The sequence below is a fragment of the Carettochelys insculpta genome, chromosome 12 (assembly GCF_033958435.1).
Source record: "Carettochelys insculpta isolate YL-2023 chromosome 12, ASM3395843v1, whole genome shotgun sequence".
Lineage (NCBI taxonomy): Eukaryota > Metazoa > Chordata > Testudines > Carettochelyidae > Carettochelys > Carettochelys insculpta.
In genome coordinates this window covers 10,402,610-10,418,542 of record NC_134148.1, presented here as the reverse complement: position 1 = coordinate 10,418,542, position 15,933 = coordinate 10,402,610, and the positions used below count along the sequence as shown (strand labels likewise).

Below are 15,933 nucleotides of genomic sequence, written 5' to 3'. Positions count from 1 at the left end.
ACGCCCAGCCCCACCCTCCCCAAAGAAGTCACGACTCAGGGCCAGGCCCAGCGCCGAAGACTACAAATCCCATCAACGCTGTGCGCACATCCGGCGCGTGGCGATGAGCTCGGGGCGTTGCCGGGCGGTGATTGGATAGCGGGTTTGATGCGTCCGTGTTGTGGGCGGGGTGCGGCAGCGGTGTTTTCCCCTCCCCGCGCTCCCGGTAAAACCCAGCGCCTCGGCCGAGCGAAGATGGCGAAGACTTACGACTATCTCTTCAAGCTGCTGCTGATCGGCGACTCGGGCGTGGGCAAGACCTGCCTGCTGTTCCGCTTCAGTGAGGACGCGTTCAACACCACCTTCATCTCCACTATCGGTGAGGGGCCGGGCCGGAAACGGGCGCGGGCTGCCCTGAGCGCTTCCCCGCAGGGGCCAGGAGTCCCCTGGCTCCCCTCCCCCATCGCCTCCTAAGGGGGTCGGGCTGGGCAGCGAAGAGAGCTGGCCCAGGGTTCCCCCCATACCCAGCCGGGGCGGAGGTTCGGCGCCTCAGCCCCCGCTGTCTTCTCCCTCTGGGTGAACCGCTTCGAAGGGCGGCGCGGGGGCCGGGTCTGGCGACCGTCCCTTGTTAGTTTGCGGTGGCTGGTAGCGGCGAGCCGTGGGGGAGGGGGCGTGGTCTGGGGCTTCTGTGCTGGAGCGGGCTGGCCTGGAGCTGTCTAGCAGGGAGCGCGGGGCCAGGCCGGTGCTTGGCGAGCCGGGTCTTAGCCTGCGGGCGAGGAGCTGCCAGACCGGGCACTGCCTCTGGGCCCCTCCCCGCGGCGGGAGGTCAGCGGCAGTGACTTCTCCCCAGGCCAGTTTTCGTGGCGCAGGCTGCTCAGCGCCTTCTCGGCCGCCTCCTGGGGATGTGGCTAGCGCCTGTTCTGGGGGAGTGCGTTGCCGCGAGCCGCTTCGCCCAGCTGCTGCTTGGAGATCGCTGCGCGCGTTTCCCCCGGGGGCAGCTGCTTGACAAGTCACGAGGGAGGTGCCCTTCGCCGAGCCCTGTAGGCGGCAGTGACTGCAAAGTCTGCTCCAAACGTGGAACCTGGCGTCTTCCGGGGTAACCGGTGCAAATACGATCAAGTGGTGTTTGTAGTTCTGGAGCCTGCGAGCCAAGACTCCAGTCTTCGAGGTTCTGCACAAAGACCACTTACTCCAAGAAGTTATTCTGGGGACAAGTGCTGGGCTGACTGAATGGGATGCTGGCAGTGGAGACAGGAAACAATAGTGGATAAATACTAAACTATTGTGAGTCAGTCTTGCAGGAAAACAAATAGTTTCCAAATGCATCAGTAGCATTTTTTGCTTCTTTTAAAGTAATTCTTCTAACCCTGAGGTACTGCTTCAATCAAATCATCCAGTTTTGAATGTAAAATGTTTTCGTTTGACTTGAGAAATGGCCAACTGTTGATAGTTTCAATTGTACAAGCTCTGTTGGTTTGCTTTCCCTGTAATGGATATCTTACAAATGCTCTTTCTTGGATCATTGTTTTAATGAAGTGAAAACAAAATCTAGAACTTGACTACTGGATTTGGAGGGAAGCTTTTTCTTGGCTGTTCAGGACCCATACTCAAGAGTGTTTCCTTGTTAACTGCTAAATTCTCTGTAATGTGCATGTGCAGATTATCAGGAAATAGAAGACTCAAACTGCTTACGTTGGATATAGCTCAGGTTGTGTGGGGTTTTTTATTGTTTTTTAAAACCTGCTTGATTACTTATTTACTCACTGTTATGAGCAGTCAGCTGTGGACCTAGTTGACTTTTTTTTAATTGGTCATGGCTAATATTAATAATGTGTTAAACTTTAGTTCCATAAAAATGGAGTGCATATGAATGTATATATTGTTTCTGCAGTTTGGATTGTCTTGTGATTAAAAGTGAGTGTTTATGTAATTAAGGAATCTTTTTTTCAAGGCAGTCTTTTTTCCTTAAGTTATTAATAGTTTTGTCTACTTGTGTTATCTTCATTAGATTGCTTGTTTTTAAAGTGAGCAAAGACAATTTTTACAAGACCTTTATTTATATATAAGTGTTTTACCGGGATATTAGTCTTAAATTTAACTTAATTCATGTAAGTAGTCTGATACTCTTGCCTTGCTTTCGTTATGCAAGTATGTATATAATTGAAGACTAAATGTGTGTGCACGTTCCTAGTGCTTGTCCTGATGAAATTCATGCTCATCTGAGCAAATAAAACTACCCTCCCATCCCATCCCCAGAAACATAAGTTAAGGTGATCCAGAATGGAGAAACAAGTTTTGTGCTCCTTGTGCTTTGTGAGTAAAGATGGCCTGAGATGTTGTCTACTCTATAATGTTTTGTTATCCTGGGAATTTGATGGATTGCTGGTATCTCAAGATGCTGGCTACAGAGGAAGTGAAGTCTGACTAAGACAGGAAATGTCTAGTTTTATATAGTCAAGTCAATATATTGTGTTACGGCTACATCAACGTTTGGTATAAGAGAGATTTCTGTTTAAAGATTTAAAATTCTGCCCTTTCAGTTGAACACTAGAGCAGAGAGCCCAGAGAATTCTCCAGGGAAGATGAGACTTGACACTGTCTTTTTTTTATTTTTTTTAAAGCTTAAAGTTTGTGTTGGTAAAACAAATAAGTTAAGTGTGGGGGTGTTTTTTTGTAATCTTTTTAGAAGGATGGGAAGACATGCTTTCTTTTTTTTTTTTTCTGCAGACATCTTCAGAATGTAATCTTAATAGATCTGCTCACTAATAAGAGCTTGATTAGTGGCTTTTCTAAAGTTTTTCTTTCATTGTGCATTCAGTTGAATAAGAAGTTTTGGTCATAGAGATGATACCAACAAGTGGCATGCCCACTTCCATAAAACCAATGCAAAGGCTAGGCACTTAGAGTATATTTGTGTGTTCTATGGTTATAGAAAGAACTGTGTAAAGTAAATTGAGCTGTGTTCCAATTCTGTGTCTCATCCCCTCCTGGTTATGACACTTCAGGCCTTCTCTTAGTTCTTTAAAGCTTAAGTGCGATTGAATTGGTTTGCTTTAGATTTATAAAGATACACTGTATATGTTACACAACTTCTCTTTCTTGCTTACATCAGCTTAATGTTACTTCCTCCCTTGGCCCCCATTTTCTTTGTTTTCAGTTTTAAAAGGATGCCAACTTCTAAATCCCATCAATTTGTTACTGGCAATTTTAAGATGTTCTCTTGACCCCCTGCTGCGTTGAGTTGTTGATACGGTCTACAGTCATGTTTTCCTATTTTTGTAATCGTGTTTCCTTCCCTGTTGGTTTATGGAAGACCTCAAAGACGGGAAACTGACTGTAGAATGCTGACAAGGGCCCAAACAAAGACTGGACAAAATGGGGCATTCTCTACTCTGTTGTAGGTCAGTGTTCTAAAATTTGTGTTGGATGCATATGTGTTTGCTTGCTTGGGTTGTGTGTGTTTTTTTTTTTTTTTTTTTTTTCTTTTTAAAACAACTTCCAGACCTCTATTTTAAGAGGGTACCATCTCTTTAAAGTTTGCTGTGTAATTTAACTTTATCACTTTTTTGCAACACTAAATAAAACACACAAGTAGTGTTGTCCAGCCAGAATGAATCCAGGCTGCTGTGTAAAACTGAATTATTTCTCCGCAGTTAAAATGCAGCTATTGAAAAGGTGAGCTAACACAGTGCTGTATTGAAATGCCGTAAACTTAGGTAAAATCTAGCTACAGGAATTGAAGTTTCCATGGGATGCGAGTGCTTGTTTCCAGACTCTAGATGTATTTGACCCATAAACTGTCAGAATGCTGACTTCACATGACCTCTACAAGGTACTATCATTTGGGGATAGAATCTCCAATAATTTGGAGTATCCATCTCAGCCTAATTGGTGGCACCATTGGGAGAGATGGGCTATGTCTATTGCAGTGGTTCTTAACCTGCAAGTCACTTATGGCCCAGTCACCACAGAGCTGCACTCCATGTGATGTCATCAGGTTTATACAGATAGTATTGTATGTGGCTCACAATAATAAATGGGATGAGAACTGCTAGGATGTGAGCTCTGTCACAAAGAGACATACTAGGACTAATTCTCAGAATGTAGTGCAATAGCCTATATTGGTAGAAGGGGCTAGCTGGCCCCAGTGCATGACTACAAGCTGGAAATATCTCTCACACACACGTTTCCTTAGACCAGTGGTTCCCAACCTTTTCCAGACAGACCCATTTTGACAATTTGGGAAGACATGGTGACCCAAGGCACTTGAAAAATGGAGGGGAAAGCAGAGCCATAACTAGTTAATTTTGTGCCTGAGGCAAAAATATAAAATTGTGCCCACTCGTATTTATATATTCATAAGTTATTTCATAGAAAAGGGAAATATTAATAAAATAACACTAATTTACTATAGTTAGTCTGAGTTGTGTTGGTGGAGAGACACTCCTCCCCCAAATTGCTCCCCCTGGCTTAAAACCCACACTCAGGGGCTGGAGGGGGCTTGAGGAGTCACACTCAGGGGCTACAGGAATCTCACTCAAGGGCTACAGGGGGTGGGAAGAGTCACACTTGGAGCTAGGAGTGACTTGGGTTGCAGGGGTCTAGGAGTCATACTTAGGCTAGGAGTCACTCGGGCTGAAGGGGGCTAAGGGTGTCTTACTTGGGCTAGTGAAGTCACACTCGGGGACTGCAGGGGCCTAGGGGAGTAACTCAGAGCCTGGAGGGGGCTAGGGAAGTCACGATCAGAGGCTAGAAGTCACTCAGGTTGCAGGGGACTAGGGGAGTCGCACTCAGAAGCTAGGAGTCACTCGGGCTGAAGGAGGCTAAGGGTGTGTCACTCAGGGGCTAGGGGAGTCACACTCCAGGGCCTATGAGTCACTCACAGGCAGGAGATAGCTAAGGGAGGCACGGGGAGCCCTATGGCTGGAAGTTGGATGGGGAGCAGATCCCTGGCTGGCAGTGCCAGCTGTGGGTATGCTGCTGGGGTCTGCAGGGACCCTGTCTCCTGCAGAGTCTGGAAGCCAGGATGTTGAGCAGCTCTGTCGGTTCTCTCTCCCCCTTGGCCCCACCTTACCTGACCTGGGCACCTTACCTGATGACTGTTAATCCAATTAAGAAGCTGAGAACTACTTCAGGAGGGTGAATGGCTGCTTAATAGCCACCTGTGGAGCTGCCCAGCCTAGCCAGTGATGCTTTTGAAATGTAATTGTGACCCATAAGCTGGGAAACGCTGCCTTAGACTATGTCTATGGTAGACTGAGAGAGTCAACTGCAGATACGCAGTTCTAGCTACACCCACTGGTGTAGCTAAAGTCAACATATGTTAACCTTGCTGTCTATACAGGGAAAAATCAATGTGATCGTTTCTCCCATCAACCTCCTCTAATTCTTGCATTTTGTGAGGAGTACAGGAGTCAGCTGTGACCCTGAGAGACACTCTACTAGATGTGTGAAATTGAACCCCAGAAGGTCGACCCTGAGCAGGTTGATCTTCCAGGGCAATGTAAACCTTCCCTGACTCTCTGTTCAAGGCTGGGGCTGGCTCATAATCTGATGTGATCTCTCAATATCTGTTCGTGTCTTTTTACTGTATGAATTAGCCCTGTGCTAAGCCCCACATGGGTGGAAGAGGGATTGGTGAGGTGTGTGTTTATGGATTTTTGGGGTCGACTGCATTCTTAATTTTTAAATGCTGCTTTTCAGTCCCCATCCCACTTGTGGCTATGGACTTCTGCCCTTTGTGTCATAGCAGCTTAGTCCTCCTTTGTGCTGTTGCAAGACACTTCTCTGGTTGTGTCTAGTATTTCCTTGTTGCAACCCCCCATTGTCACTTAGCAATTTCAGTCACCACACCGCTGGAAATTATTCTGACTTCATTTTTTTTAAGTAGCTGGGAAGGGAGGAGAAATATGGTCCATTTCATTTCTACCAATTTATAGAGTGAAATCACTGCCAGCATTGTGTGATCTTTCAAGGCTAATGGTGTTCTGCTGATGTTTGCAAATCTTGGCTGCATAGTTTCCCTTGCCCACTCTCAAGAAAATATACCATTATTAGCTGTGTCTACACTTGGCCAAAATTTCAAAAGGGCCATGCTAATGGCCAAATCAGAGAATACCAACGAGGTGCTGAAATAAATGTTCAGCGCCTCATTAGCATGCTGCCGGCCACAGCACTTCAAAAGTGCTACATTTCACTCACACATGGCTTGTCTACACAGGTCCCCTTTCGAAAGGACCTCACAAAGTCAGCTGGTAGGAATAAGGGGATTTCGACATTTGCAGGATCCTTTCAAAAAGAGCCATGTAGACGAGCCACACGCAATTGAAACGGCTCTTTTGAAGTGCTGTGGCTGGCAGCATGCTAATGAGGCGCTGAACATTCATTTCAGTGCCTCATTAGTATTCTCTGATTTGGCCATTAATGAGGCCCTTTTGAAATCTGGCGAAGTGTAGATGCAGACGTTCTGAATACAGGTGGTTGCTTGTATCTTGCAATGGGCCCCCCTGATTTCTGCCCCCTTTTTTCCTTCCCCGCCCCCCCCGACTACAATTGTGTTCATGCTTAACTGCTCATTTGTCTTGCTACTGCTTAGAAAGGTCACTTCTCCTTTGTTACTGATTCTTAGTAGGACTCTACTCATGTTCTTACATTTTAAAACTTTTTCCAGAGGAGAAGCTCACCACTAACAGTGACTCATCGCTACTGCTTCCTTGAGTGGAAACTCTGTGTGAAAGCAAGAACTAAAAGGGAAGTAAACTTGACCCCAGGAACTCAATAAAAAGCTACTTACTGTCCAGTGAAACTGATCAAATAATTTGTCCAAAATATAGAATACTAGAAGATTTACCTGACATTGCTTGGTTTAACTCAGTTTTTTTTACTGTACAATTAAAATATACTTGTTTCATTTAAATGGTTGCTCTGGGCTGGGGCTGAGGATGAGTGGTTCAGTATGCGGGCTGCCCTGCGGGGGGGGGAAGGTTTACCTCATCAGGTTGGGGCAAGGTGAGACTTATCTCTTCATGGATGCTACAGCTCTAGAAGGCACAACTGTGGGTGGGGTGTGTGTCCCCTGCCTGGGGTGGGTCCAGGTTCATCTGCCCCCTGCACTCCTCAGCTAGAGTGAGGAATGCAGCAAACTGCACTTTTGCCTTCAGGGAGCAAGGGGAACAGCCAACAATGTTTTGGTGCAAGTTGGGGTTGGGGCATTCTCCGATAGTGGTTAGGACCAGCTCCTTTCACCTGCCTGGTGATAGTTTCTTTTCACTACAGCTTTATGAGAAGCAGTCCCATCCCCTTTTTCTGGCACAACCAAATGCTTATAACACAATATTGACATATTTAAAATTAAATAAGTACAAATAGTTTATGTTGGCCCAAAAATTTAATTTAATTTAACATCAGAAACAGCAGAAACAAATGAATTTAATGTGAAAGATGATGCTGCATTTTCTTAAGCGGGAAAATCCTAGGACACTGGCTATGGCCCATCTAGGCTAATAGCACAGGCCCCTCCTTGTGGGTGCCTGGCACAGCCCAAATTGGCCAGCTGCCCGAGCCCTGCGCTGCTGGAGATGCCTGCCCAAGTCCTACACTGCTAAGGCTAGCTGACTTTCCACCAGCCACTGTCCGAGCCGCCTGCCTGAGCCCTGCGCTGGGGGGGGGGGCAGTCACCCAAGCCCCCCATGTTCCTGGGGGCCAGCCACCTAAGCTCTCTGCTGCCCAAACTGCCCTCCTGAGCTGTGGGCCAACCACCCCTGCCTGACCTCTTCTCTTCTGCCAAAGCCAGGCACTGCTAGCCCCCCATCTAACCCCATCCTCCTCTCCACACCCACCCCATCCCAAGCCACACTTGCTCACCTTTGTAGGAGGCAGCTAGTGTCACATGGGCCTTTGCCAGCTGCCTGCTTTTTATAGTGGCTGCGCTGGGCTGCCCTCCTGAAATGGCAGGGGTTGTGAGCCAGAGTCAAGGAGCAGCTCTTTCTTGGGGTTGGGAGAATAATGGGTGGGGCTGGTTTCCTCGCACTCCCCCCACTGGGTGGCATGCCCCCCAGCTTGGGAAACCATAGTTTACACACATGCCCACTTACCTTGAGAAAACGTCAGATTCAGAATGGCTCTCAGTACCAGTCAGTGTGGTCAGATTTCTTTCTAGCAACAACCACCTTCTAGTCTTTCTTAGGGTTTGTCTATGCTGTTTTTGTTTTGGTATTTTGTTTGTGTTTGTTTGTTGTTTTTTTTTTTTTAAAGAAAAGAGCCAAGTAGGATAATTTGAGAAGATAACTTACTGCATCTTAGCAAAGAACTTTTACTGACTCTCTCCCCGCACCCACCCCTTCCAAGGTTGAAAAACAAACCATGTGAACAAAGCACGGCTATTACGGGCTTATGTGAAGGCTCCTTTTTGTAATGCTGTGGCTGTATGAATGCAACTTTTTCAATTTTACTTATTTAGACCTTGAAGTTGAAAAAAGCATGGTTTGAAAAAAACATGCAGTTTAGACACAGCTGTAATGACAAACAAGGGTGCTCACAAGCTGACTTGATCAACTAGTCAGAATTCTGGGGCACCAGTAATCACTCTAATTAGCGCATTTAAAACTAAACACACTTGCCCTTAATTCTAATTTCATGCATAAGAATGATACATGCATCAAAATAGGATCTACAAATACATAACTAGGATATACATCAAAATAGGTTCCATAAGTTGTCCATAACTTAATTTTCATAAAGGATGTGGGAAGAACTGTCACATGGGGAGAATGTTCAGGTGTGGGTGTTAAAAACTTGTAGCTTCTTTTTAAAATGGGAGCCTTTTAAATGAAGGAGCCAGTGGAACTATCTGGAGGGGGTGACATAGTGGTGCTTCTTTGTATTATTGGCCTGTCTGTACAGAAATCCTGAAGAGTGGGACTTGAAGCCTGGTGAAGGCTTGCTTGAGAAATGGACAATATTGCAGGAATAGTGATACGCCAATGTATAGCAAGAGGAGGATTTGAGAAGATGTTGCAGAGAGAGGATTTGATGGTGTTAAGGAGACTTCAGTTGGCAAAGAGAAGTAGGTTTTTCCTGGGTATGTTGTAAGTGAATAAACATTGAGGTGGGTAGAGTATTCTCACTTCTGCTTTGACTGTTCCATAGTGTACACTAATCAATAGAGGGGACATCTTAGGTTTCAACCCCTTTATTATTAAAGTGACCTTTATGTATCCTTTCTATGCTCTACAATAAGAGCAAATCAGTATTGAGTGAGATGGCCTGGGTTGTATTAAATGATGTGGGTGCTTTGTCTTTGTGTGTTACCCTGAAATAACATGGCACATGACACGTCCCCACTTTTAACTGGCAGATGGAGGTGTCTTTGTTTGTCTGCAAGCTTCTAAATTCTGTGTGGCAGGAATCTTAAACATCTTCATGTCTTTCTTAGCCAAGAGGATGATCAATTGCACTCTTACAAATGTGGGATATAAAACAAGGAAAGCCCTTTGAAGTGAAAAATAAAATGTTTATGCTCTCAGTGTAACATACTTCATAACATCAGCTAAGCCTATAAATTATTCTTTGCTGCCCTGAACTACTGCTTCAGTGATCTAGTTTTTAAAAAGAAAAAAAAAAAAAAGCCAAACAATTCAGCCAGATAAACACAGGATTGTTAAAATGAAACTTCAGTTCCCATGGAAACAGCCTCTAAATATTCCCCTGCAGTGTTTGCAAACACTGTGCTTGGTAGGTAAGCATGAGATCAGAAGAGAATTGGACTAGATAAAAATGTTTCATTTTTTTCCCCCTCATTTGGGACGATGAAAACCACATGTGATGAAGAATAGTAGATTTGTAAGAGTCAGAAATCATGCAAGTAACACAGGCAAAGAAAATGGCTCTTCAAAATGACTTAGCTTTACTTTTTAAATGTGAGTCACTTTACTGCTGGGGGAGGAAGCAGAACGAGAAAGGAGTAGCCTGGGCTTCCAAGCAGTTTGGTTACCATAAGGGGTTTCAAACCAATTCTTCTTGTCAAAACAAAAACAACCCAGTAAGGCTGCTGACTCAACAATCATCCTGAGTTCAGCTGGTTTAGATGGGGGAGTCTCAAATTAACTTGTGGTTTGGGGTCCAGTATACACCATTATGATTCTGGGGGTTAGTTCTTGTTATGCTCATTAATGGATGTGACTGAATCTGATTCATAAGATGTGAATTCTCTAAAGCAAAAAGTTACTTTCAGCAGAACAAAACTTCAAGGCCAGAATCCTATGTTTCACACAGAAGACTCAGCGGACTGCATGCTATCCTGATTATGCAATAGACTTTTCTCACAGTGGAATCTTCGTACATTTTAATGAGGTGGGCACTTGCATGCATGATTCTATTTGAACAATACAGTAACTGTTTGAAACAAGCTGGTTGACTTTGCCTGTTGAGTTTGGGGGGGCTACTTCTCTAAATGGTTAAGTTGGCAGTTCATCTTTAAAAAGATATTGAGCTAAAAAGAATACAGCCAAAACACGTGAACACTTTTTAGTACTAATCCTTAAGTTATTACATGAGAGAAATTTCACACTGAGTTGGCTTTACCAGTTGCTTACTCTGTTTTACTCAGGGAAAACAGACTAACTGCCACTCTTCCTTTTGTGTGGCAGATGCTGGGGAAGTTGTTCAGAGTCTAGAAATCCTTTTCCCTCTTTTTCATATAATATTTAAACTTCTGTACATGTTCTAAAATACCCGTAGTCTAAAACATGTTTTTAAAAGTGCTGATAAATGGGAACAGTAAACTTTGATTCCTGTTGAACAGTATAATAACTAAATGAATGTTCTTTGGGTGTCAGGCTCGCCCCAGCACCACAGCTCAGAGGTTTTCAAGCCAAGGATCATCGGATCACACACGCGCAGGAGTGCGCTGGGCCTTTTGCACACTTTCGGTCACGTGCAATCTGGTCCATGCCAGTGCCTCTCAACTGCCAGCAGCTGCCGACAGGCCAGGCTTGTGCTCTAATTCATGTCTGAAAAGATAAACCAACTTGTTTATATTACTTTTCAACGTTTTTAGAACTTTTCACTGTATGTAGTTAAAAAGAAGGGAGAGGTGATGGAGGAGGAGGGAGACGGAAAGGAAAGCTAGGAGAGTTTGCACAATAGTTCAATTTGCTTAAGAGTTATCTAGAGACTTCTTATCACCTGTTATGGTTAAGCACTGTTGTATATTTTTATTTATTTATTTTATACACATGTCCCCGGTGGAGTATAAGAAATGTGAGTCAGACCGCGAGGCCAAGCTGGCCTCTGATGGCCACAGCAAATGTATCCGCTGCCTGGGCAAGGCCCATGTACATGAAAAATGCCTCCACTGCTCTAAGCTTTTACCACAAGGGCCAGAAAGTACAGAGATGAGGCTAAAGTTGATTCTCTTTGATAAGACTCTTCAGCCTACAACATCCAAACTGACACCTTCTGAGGGCTCATCATTGCCTCAGAAGCAGAAAGCAGCTTCCTTCACTTCCTCAGGACATAAAAAAGAGGGCATCTCCAACTCAATCCTTGCCAGTGGTGTCTATGAGCAGGACAATCGAGACTCAAAGCTGTGGCCCCTCTGCATCTAAAGGGGACAAACGTCCCAAGGAGCAGAAGGCAGCAACTACAACAGACACACAGACGCACCTGGGAACTGAGGAGCCCACATGTCTCTAAACAGCCAGTGCCAGAGGCTATGGCACCGAGGTAGCCATTCCTGGCACCGAGAGCAACACTGGATCCGGAGGCACCTGGGCATAGACCCACAGCATTGAAGATCTCCATGCTCACGGAAACAAAAACTTTGGAACTGGGGCCCTCACTGACGGACTCCGCACCAAGGCGTTTGCCACCAGACATGGTTCAATCAACTTAAGGACCAAGGAAAGCACACTTCACAACACCCACTGTAGTCCTTCTCCAGACTTGGTTGTCATGTCACTCTTATCTCCCAGCTCTCCCCTAGAACCCTTTATACTAGAGTGGCCTTTGATGCCTCCCTTACCTTTTCTTAGACCTCCATCTCCCTTTGTAACACCTTGGCTCAGGTATCCCTTGCCTACTTCTCAACAATCACACCAACTGTGAGAATATTCCCACCAGGTATTTCTACCTCCTTCCCTATCATCAAGATGGTCTTACTTCCCTTACTCATTCCATCATCACCTATAGGCGACACTCGCAATCCCGATCCTTCTTGCCAGAATCATGTCTTTACTATTATCCACATCCATACCATCAATAAGGATACCATTGGGGTCACTACTCTTCCAGATCCAGAGACAGATCTCCTCCAGACTCACATCATTCATATAGACAATCTCCATCTCCCCCCTCCAAAGAGACATTGGTTCTCCTCAAGAGAACATTTCGGAAGCAGCTATCGATGCTTCCTTGTTTGTTCTGAAGGGACAATCACACAAAGTGATCAAGGAACTTATGGAGGCCTACCGAACTGACGTTTCGTCATCACCACCGGATGAGGCAGTTGATCTGGGCGGATATCCCTTCCTGATGACCTTAGACAATTCCAGGAGCTCTTTGAGGGTTGCTCGTTTACAGGACATTCAAGTTGCAGAAGTGCAGGAAAAGCAGCACAGGCTTCTCAAGAACCTAAGGCTCCCAACGGCATCCAGGTTAGCCATTCCGTTGGATGATGCTGTTGCAGAAGTTGCTACCAATATTTGGCAAACTCCTGCTTCCATTTCACCAACCAACAAAAGAGTGGACAAAAAGTATTTTATCCCCTTGAGGGGGATGGAATTTCTGTTCAGTCACCTTCAACCAAAACTCTCTTGTGGTAGAACCTTCCCAACAGAAGTGTCCAGTGTCCCACAGAGAAGCTAAGAGACTTGACGTATTTGGGTGAAAGGTGTACTCCTCTTCCACCCTGGTATTACATGTGGTTAAGTGTGCTGCACACCCTTCTAACCATAACTTTAACTATACAAAACTGACATCCCTAATAGTCTATCTCTTTGATAAGAAACCCATTCTGAAATCAATAGTACAGGAGGGGTATGCAGCTTCCCACACAGGAGTTCAACTAGCACTTGATGTTGCAGATGCAGACTCGCCATCAACCGTTACTGCGGTGGCAGTGAGGCAAGTATCTTGGCTACAAATGTCCGGTGTTCCCAAAGAACTACAAACAAAGGTGGAAGACCTCCCTTTGATAAGTCAAAATTATTTGCCAAACTCACAGATACGGTTCTGCACTCTAAAGACTCGAACCACATTTGAGATCACTGGGTATGTATACCGCCCCCTCCCACGCGAATACAGGAGGAAGAGGTACTACCCATATCAACATGTTACAATTACCAGCCTCAGTGGCCCCGATATCACCAATGTGGCTATGATATAAGGCGTCAACAGCAAAGATCACCGAGGTGTCGAGCCCAACAAGGCCTCAAATGACTAGGCAGCAGGTATGACTACCACATCAAGGACCGCAACACCATACTCATCGTCCAGCGCCAACAACTATCTCACCATCTATTTCACCACTGCCTCAGACCATTTTATCAGCAAGAGGAGAACATTACCATAGTCAAATAGGTGCTGGAGACCATCTCTTCAGGGTACATCATCCCATTCTGCACCCTACTACCAACCACGTCCCCTACCCAGTCCCTTTTCTGGGACCACTTTCACAAGACTTTATTAAAATGCAAGGTTGATCACCTCCTATCCATAGGGGCTGTGGAGAGAGTTCTGGATGAATTCAAGGGAAAGGGGTCCTACTCACTTTACTTCCTCACAAAGAAGATGACAGGGTGGGGGCTTGGAAACCCATATTGGACTTACAGGCTCTCAGCCCTTATCTTCACAAACAGCATTTCAAGATAGTTACAGGTCTGGACGATGGGGACTGGCTCACAACCCTCGACCTACAAGACGCATACTTCCATATAACCATTCATGCAGCCTACAGGTGTTTTCTTCATTTCACATTGGGCGTAGAACACTTTCAGTACAGAGTTCTGCCCTTTGACCTGTCAGTGCCCAGAGACTTTTACAAAGAGCCTCTCAGAGGTATCAGTATACATACACTACCAAGATGTCTTCATTTCCTCATACTTAGATGATTGCCTCTCAAAAAGGCAACTCACGTGCAGATGCACTTTGCATGATAGGCATTACTATAAAGACGTTTCAGTCCTTGGGCCTCATCATCAATTTCCAGAAATCTACTGCTGAGCCCATGCAGGACATAGAGTTCATAGGGGCTCGACTCAGTTCCACCATGTCAAGGGCATATTTACCTGCTCCTTGTTTTCACACCATCCAATTACTGATACAGATTCTGCTACACAGCCCTACAGTACAGGTAATAACTTGCCTCTAGCTTCTGGGCCACGTGGCTGCCACCATATCAGTGGTGCAAAATGCCTTCAGCATTGGCTTGCGACATTATATATGCCAACGAAGCACAACATTCACAAAAAGGTGTCTCCAGCTGCAGAGGTATTAAAATACGTGCAGTGGTGGACAGTTCCCAAAAATGTACTATCCGGGGGTGGGGGGTGTATCCCCTTTCATCTGCCACAGACTGCAATTTTTACAACAACATGCTTCCAGCATTGGTTGGGGAGCACATAAGGGAGAGAAATCCAGTGCAAGGACAGTGGTCACAACGAGATGGCTCTGCGCACAAACACAATGAACACTGCTCTTAGTTCCAACTCATTTGAGCACTTCCTACGGTATATACAGCACACAGTAGTGGGCATCAATATTGACAACATTACCACCATGTACTAGATCAATCGGCAAGGTGGAGCCAGGTCTCTCTGTGCGCAGAGGCGGTTCGTCTATGGAACTGGTGTACTGCAAATGGCGTAGTCCTGAGGGCCTCATACTTACCAGGCATCAGCAATGTTGTGACAGACCTGCTGAGCAGGCAGTTTGCACCCAATATACTTTGCTGCATCTTCAGTAGATGGGGTTTTCTCAAATAAACCTATTTGCAACGTGCAACGACAGAAAATGCCCTCGTTTAGCTCTAGGCTGGGTATTGGTACAGGCTCCCTCAGAGTCCGTCTTCTCATAGGCCATGTCTACACTGGCACAAAACTTCAAAATGGCCAATCAAAGATTACTAATGAGGTACTGAAATGCATATCAGCTCATCAGAATAAGGGGATTTTGAAGTTGGTGGGGTCCTTTCAAAAAGGACCCCCATCTGGATGAGCCACCCAGGAGCAAAAAGCAGCAATTACGAAGAGCTGTGGCTGGCGGCGTGCTAATGAGGTGCTGAATATGCATTTCAGCGCTTAATTAGTGACCTTCAATTTGGCCATTTGCATTTCCATTTCCAAGTTTTGTGCTGGTGTAGACAACGCCATACTGTGGAAGGGACCTTTGCTCTATGCATTTTTTCCCCTCCAGTACTTATTTACAAGGTTCTGGAGAAGGCGGGTGCGGGGGGGAAAGGGGCCAACTTGATACTTGTAGCCCCATGTGGGACTATCGACATTAGTTCCCCCAGTTACAACGCACATCATGTTGCCCTCCACACCCCTTCCCTATTGTTCCGGACCGCCTCATGCAGAATCGAGGGGCTCCAACCCACCCTCAACCATGAACATCGTGCCTCAAGGCATGGTTGATTCTTGGTTTAGCACCTCAGACCTTTACGCTCAGTGGGTCAAGGAGGTTTTGAAATGTAGCAGATGAACTTCCACACGGTGAACTTTTGATGCTTATCCAAGCAGCTACACCTTCTAGAGGTACCCACGCCTACCATTTTAGATTATCTACTGAACCTTAAGCAAGTGGGACTTGCTCTACCTTCAGGCCATACAGGCTTTCAGACAAGCTGTGGAAGAGTCAATGGTTTTTGCTCATCCTATCATGACACAGTTCATAAAAGGCCTCACGAACTTACACCCTTTTTGAAAGCCAATTTCGCCCTCATGGAGCTTGGACTTG

At 45.5% G+C, this 15,933-nt stretch overlaps 1 protein-coding gene across 1 annotated transcript in view; it reads left to right on the top strand.

Moving 5' to 3' along the window:
* RAB8B (RAB8B, member RAS oncogene family) overlaps nucleotides 1-15,933 on the top strand; it is a 49,802-nt gene continuing 33,869 nt past the window's right edge. The window contains exon 1 of the mRNA XM_075007279.1: nucleotides 1-358. Coding sequence (XP_074863380.1) covers nucleotides 148-358 — 211 coding nt within the window. The 5' untranslated portion in view covers nucleotides 1-147. The remainder of the gene's footprint in view (nucleotides 359-15,933) is intronic.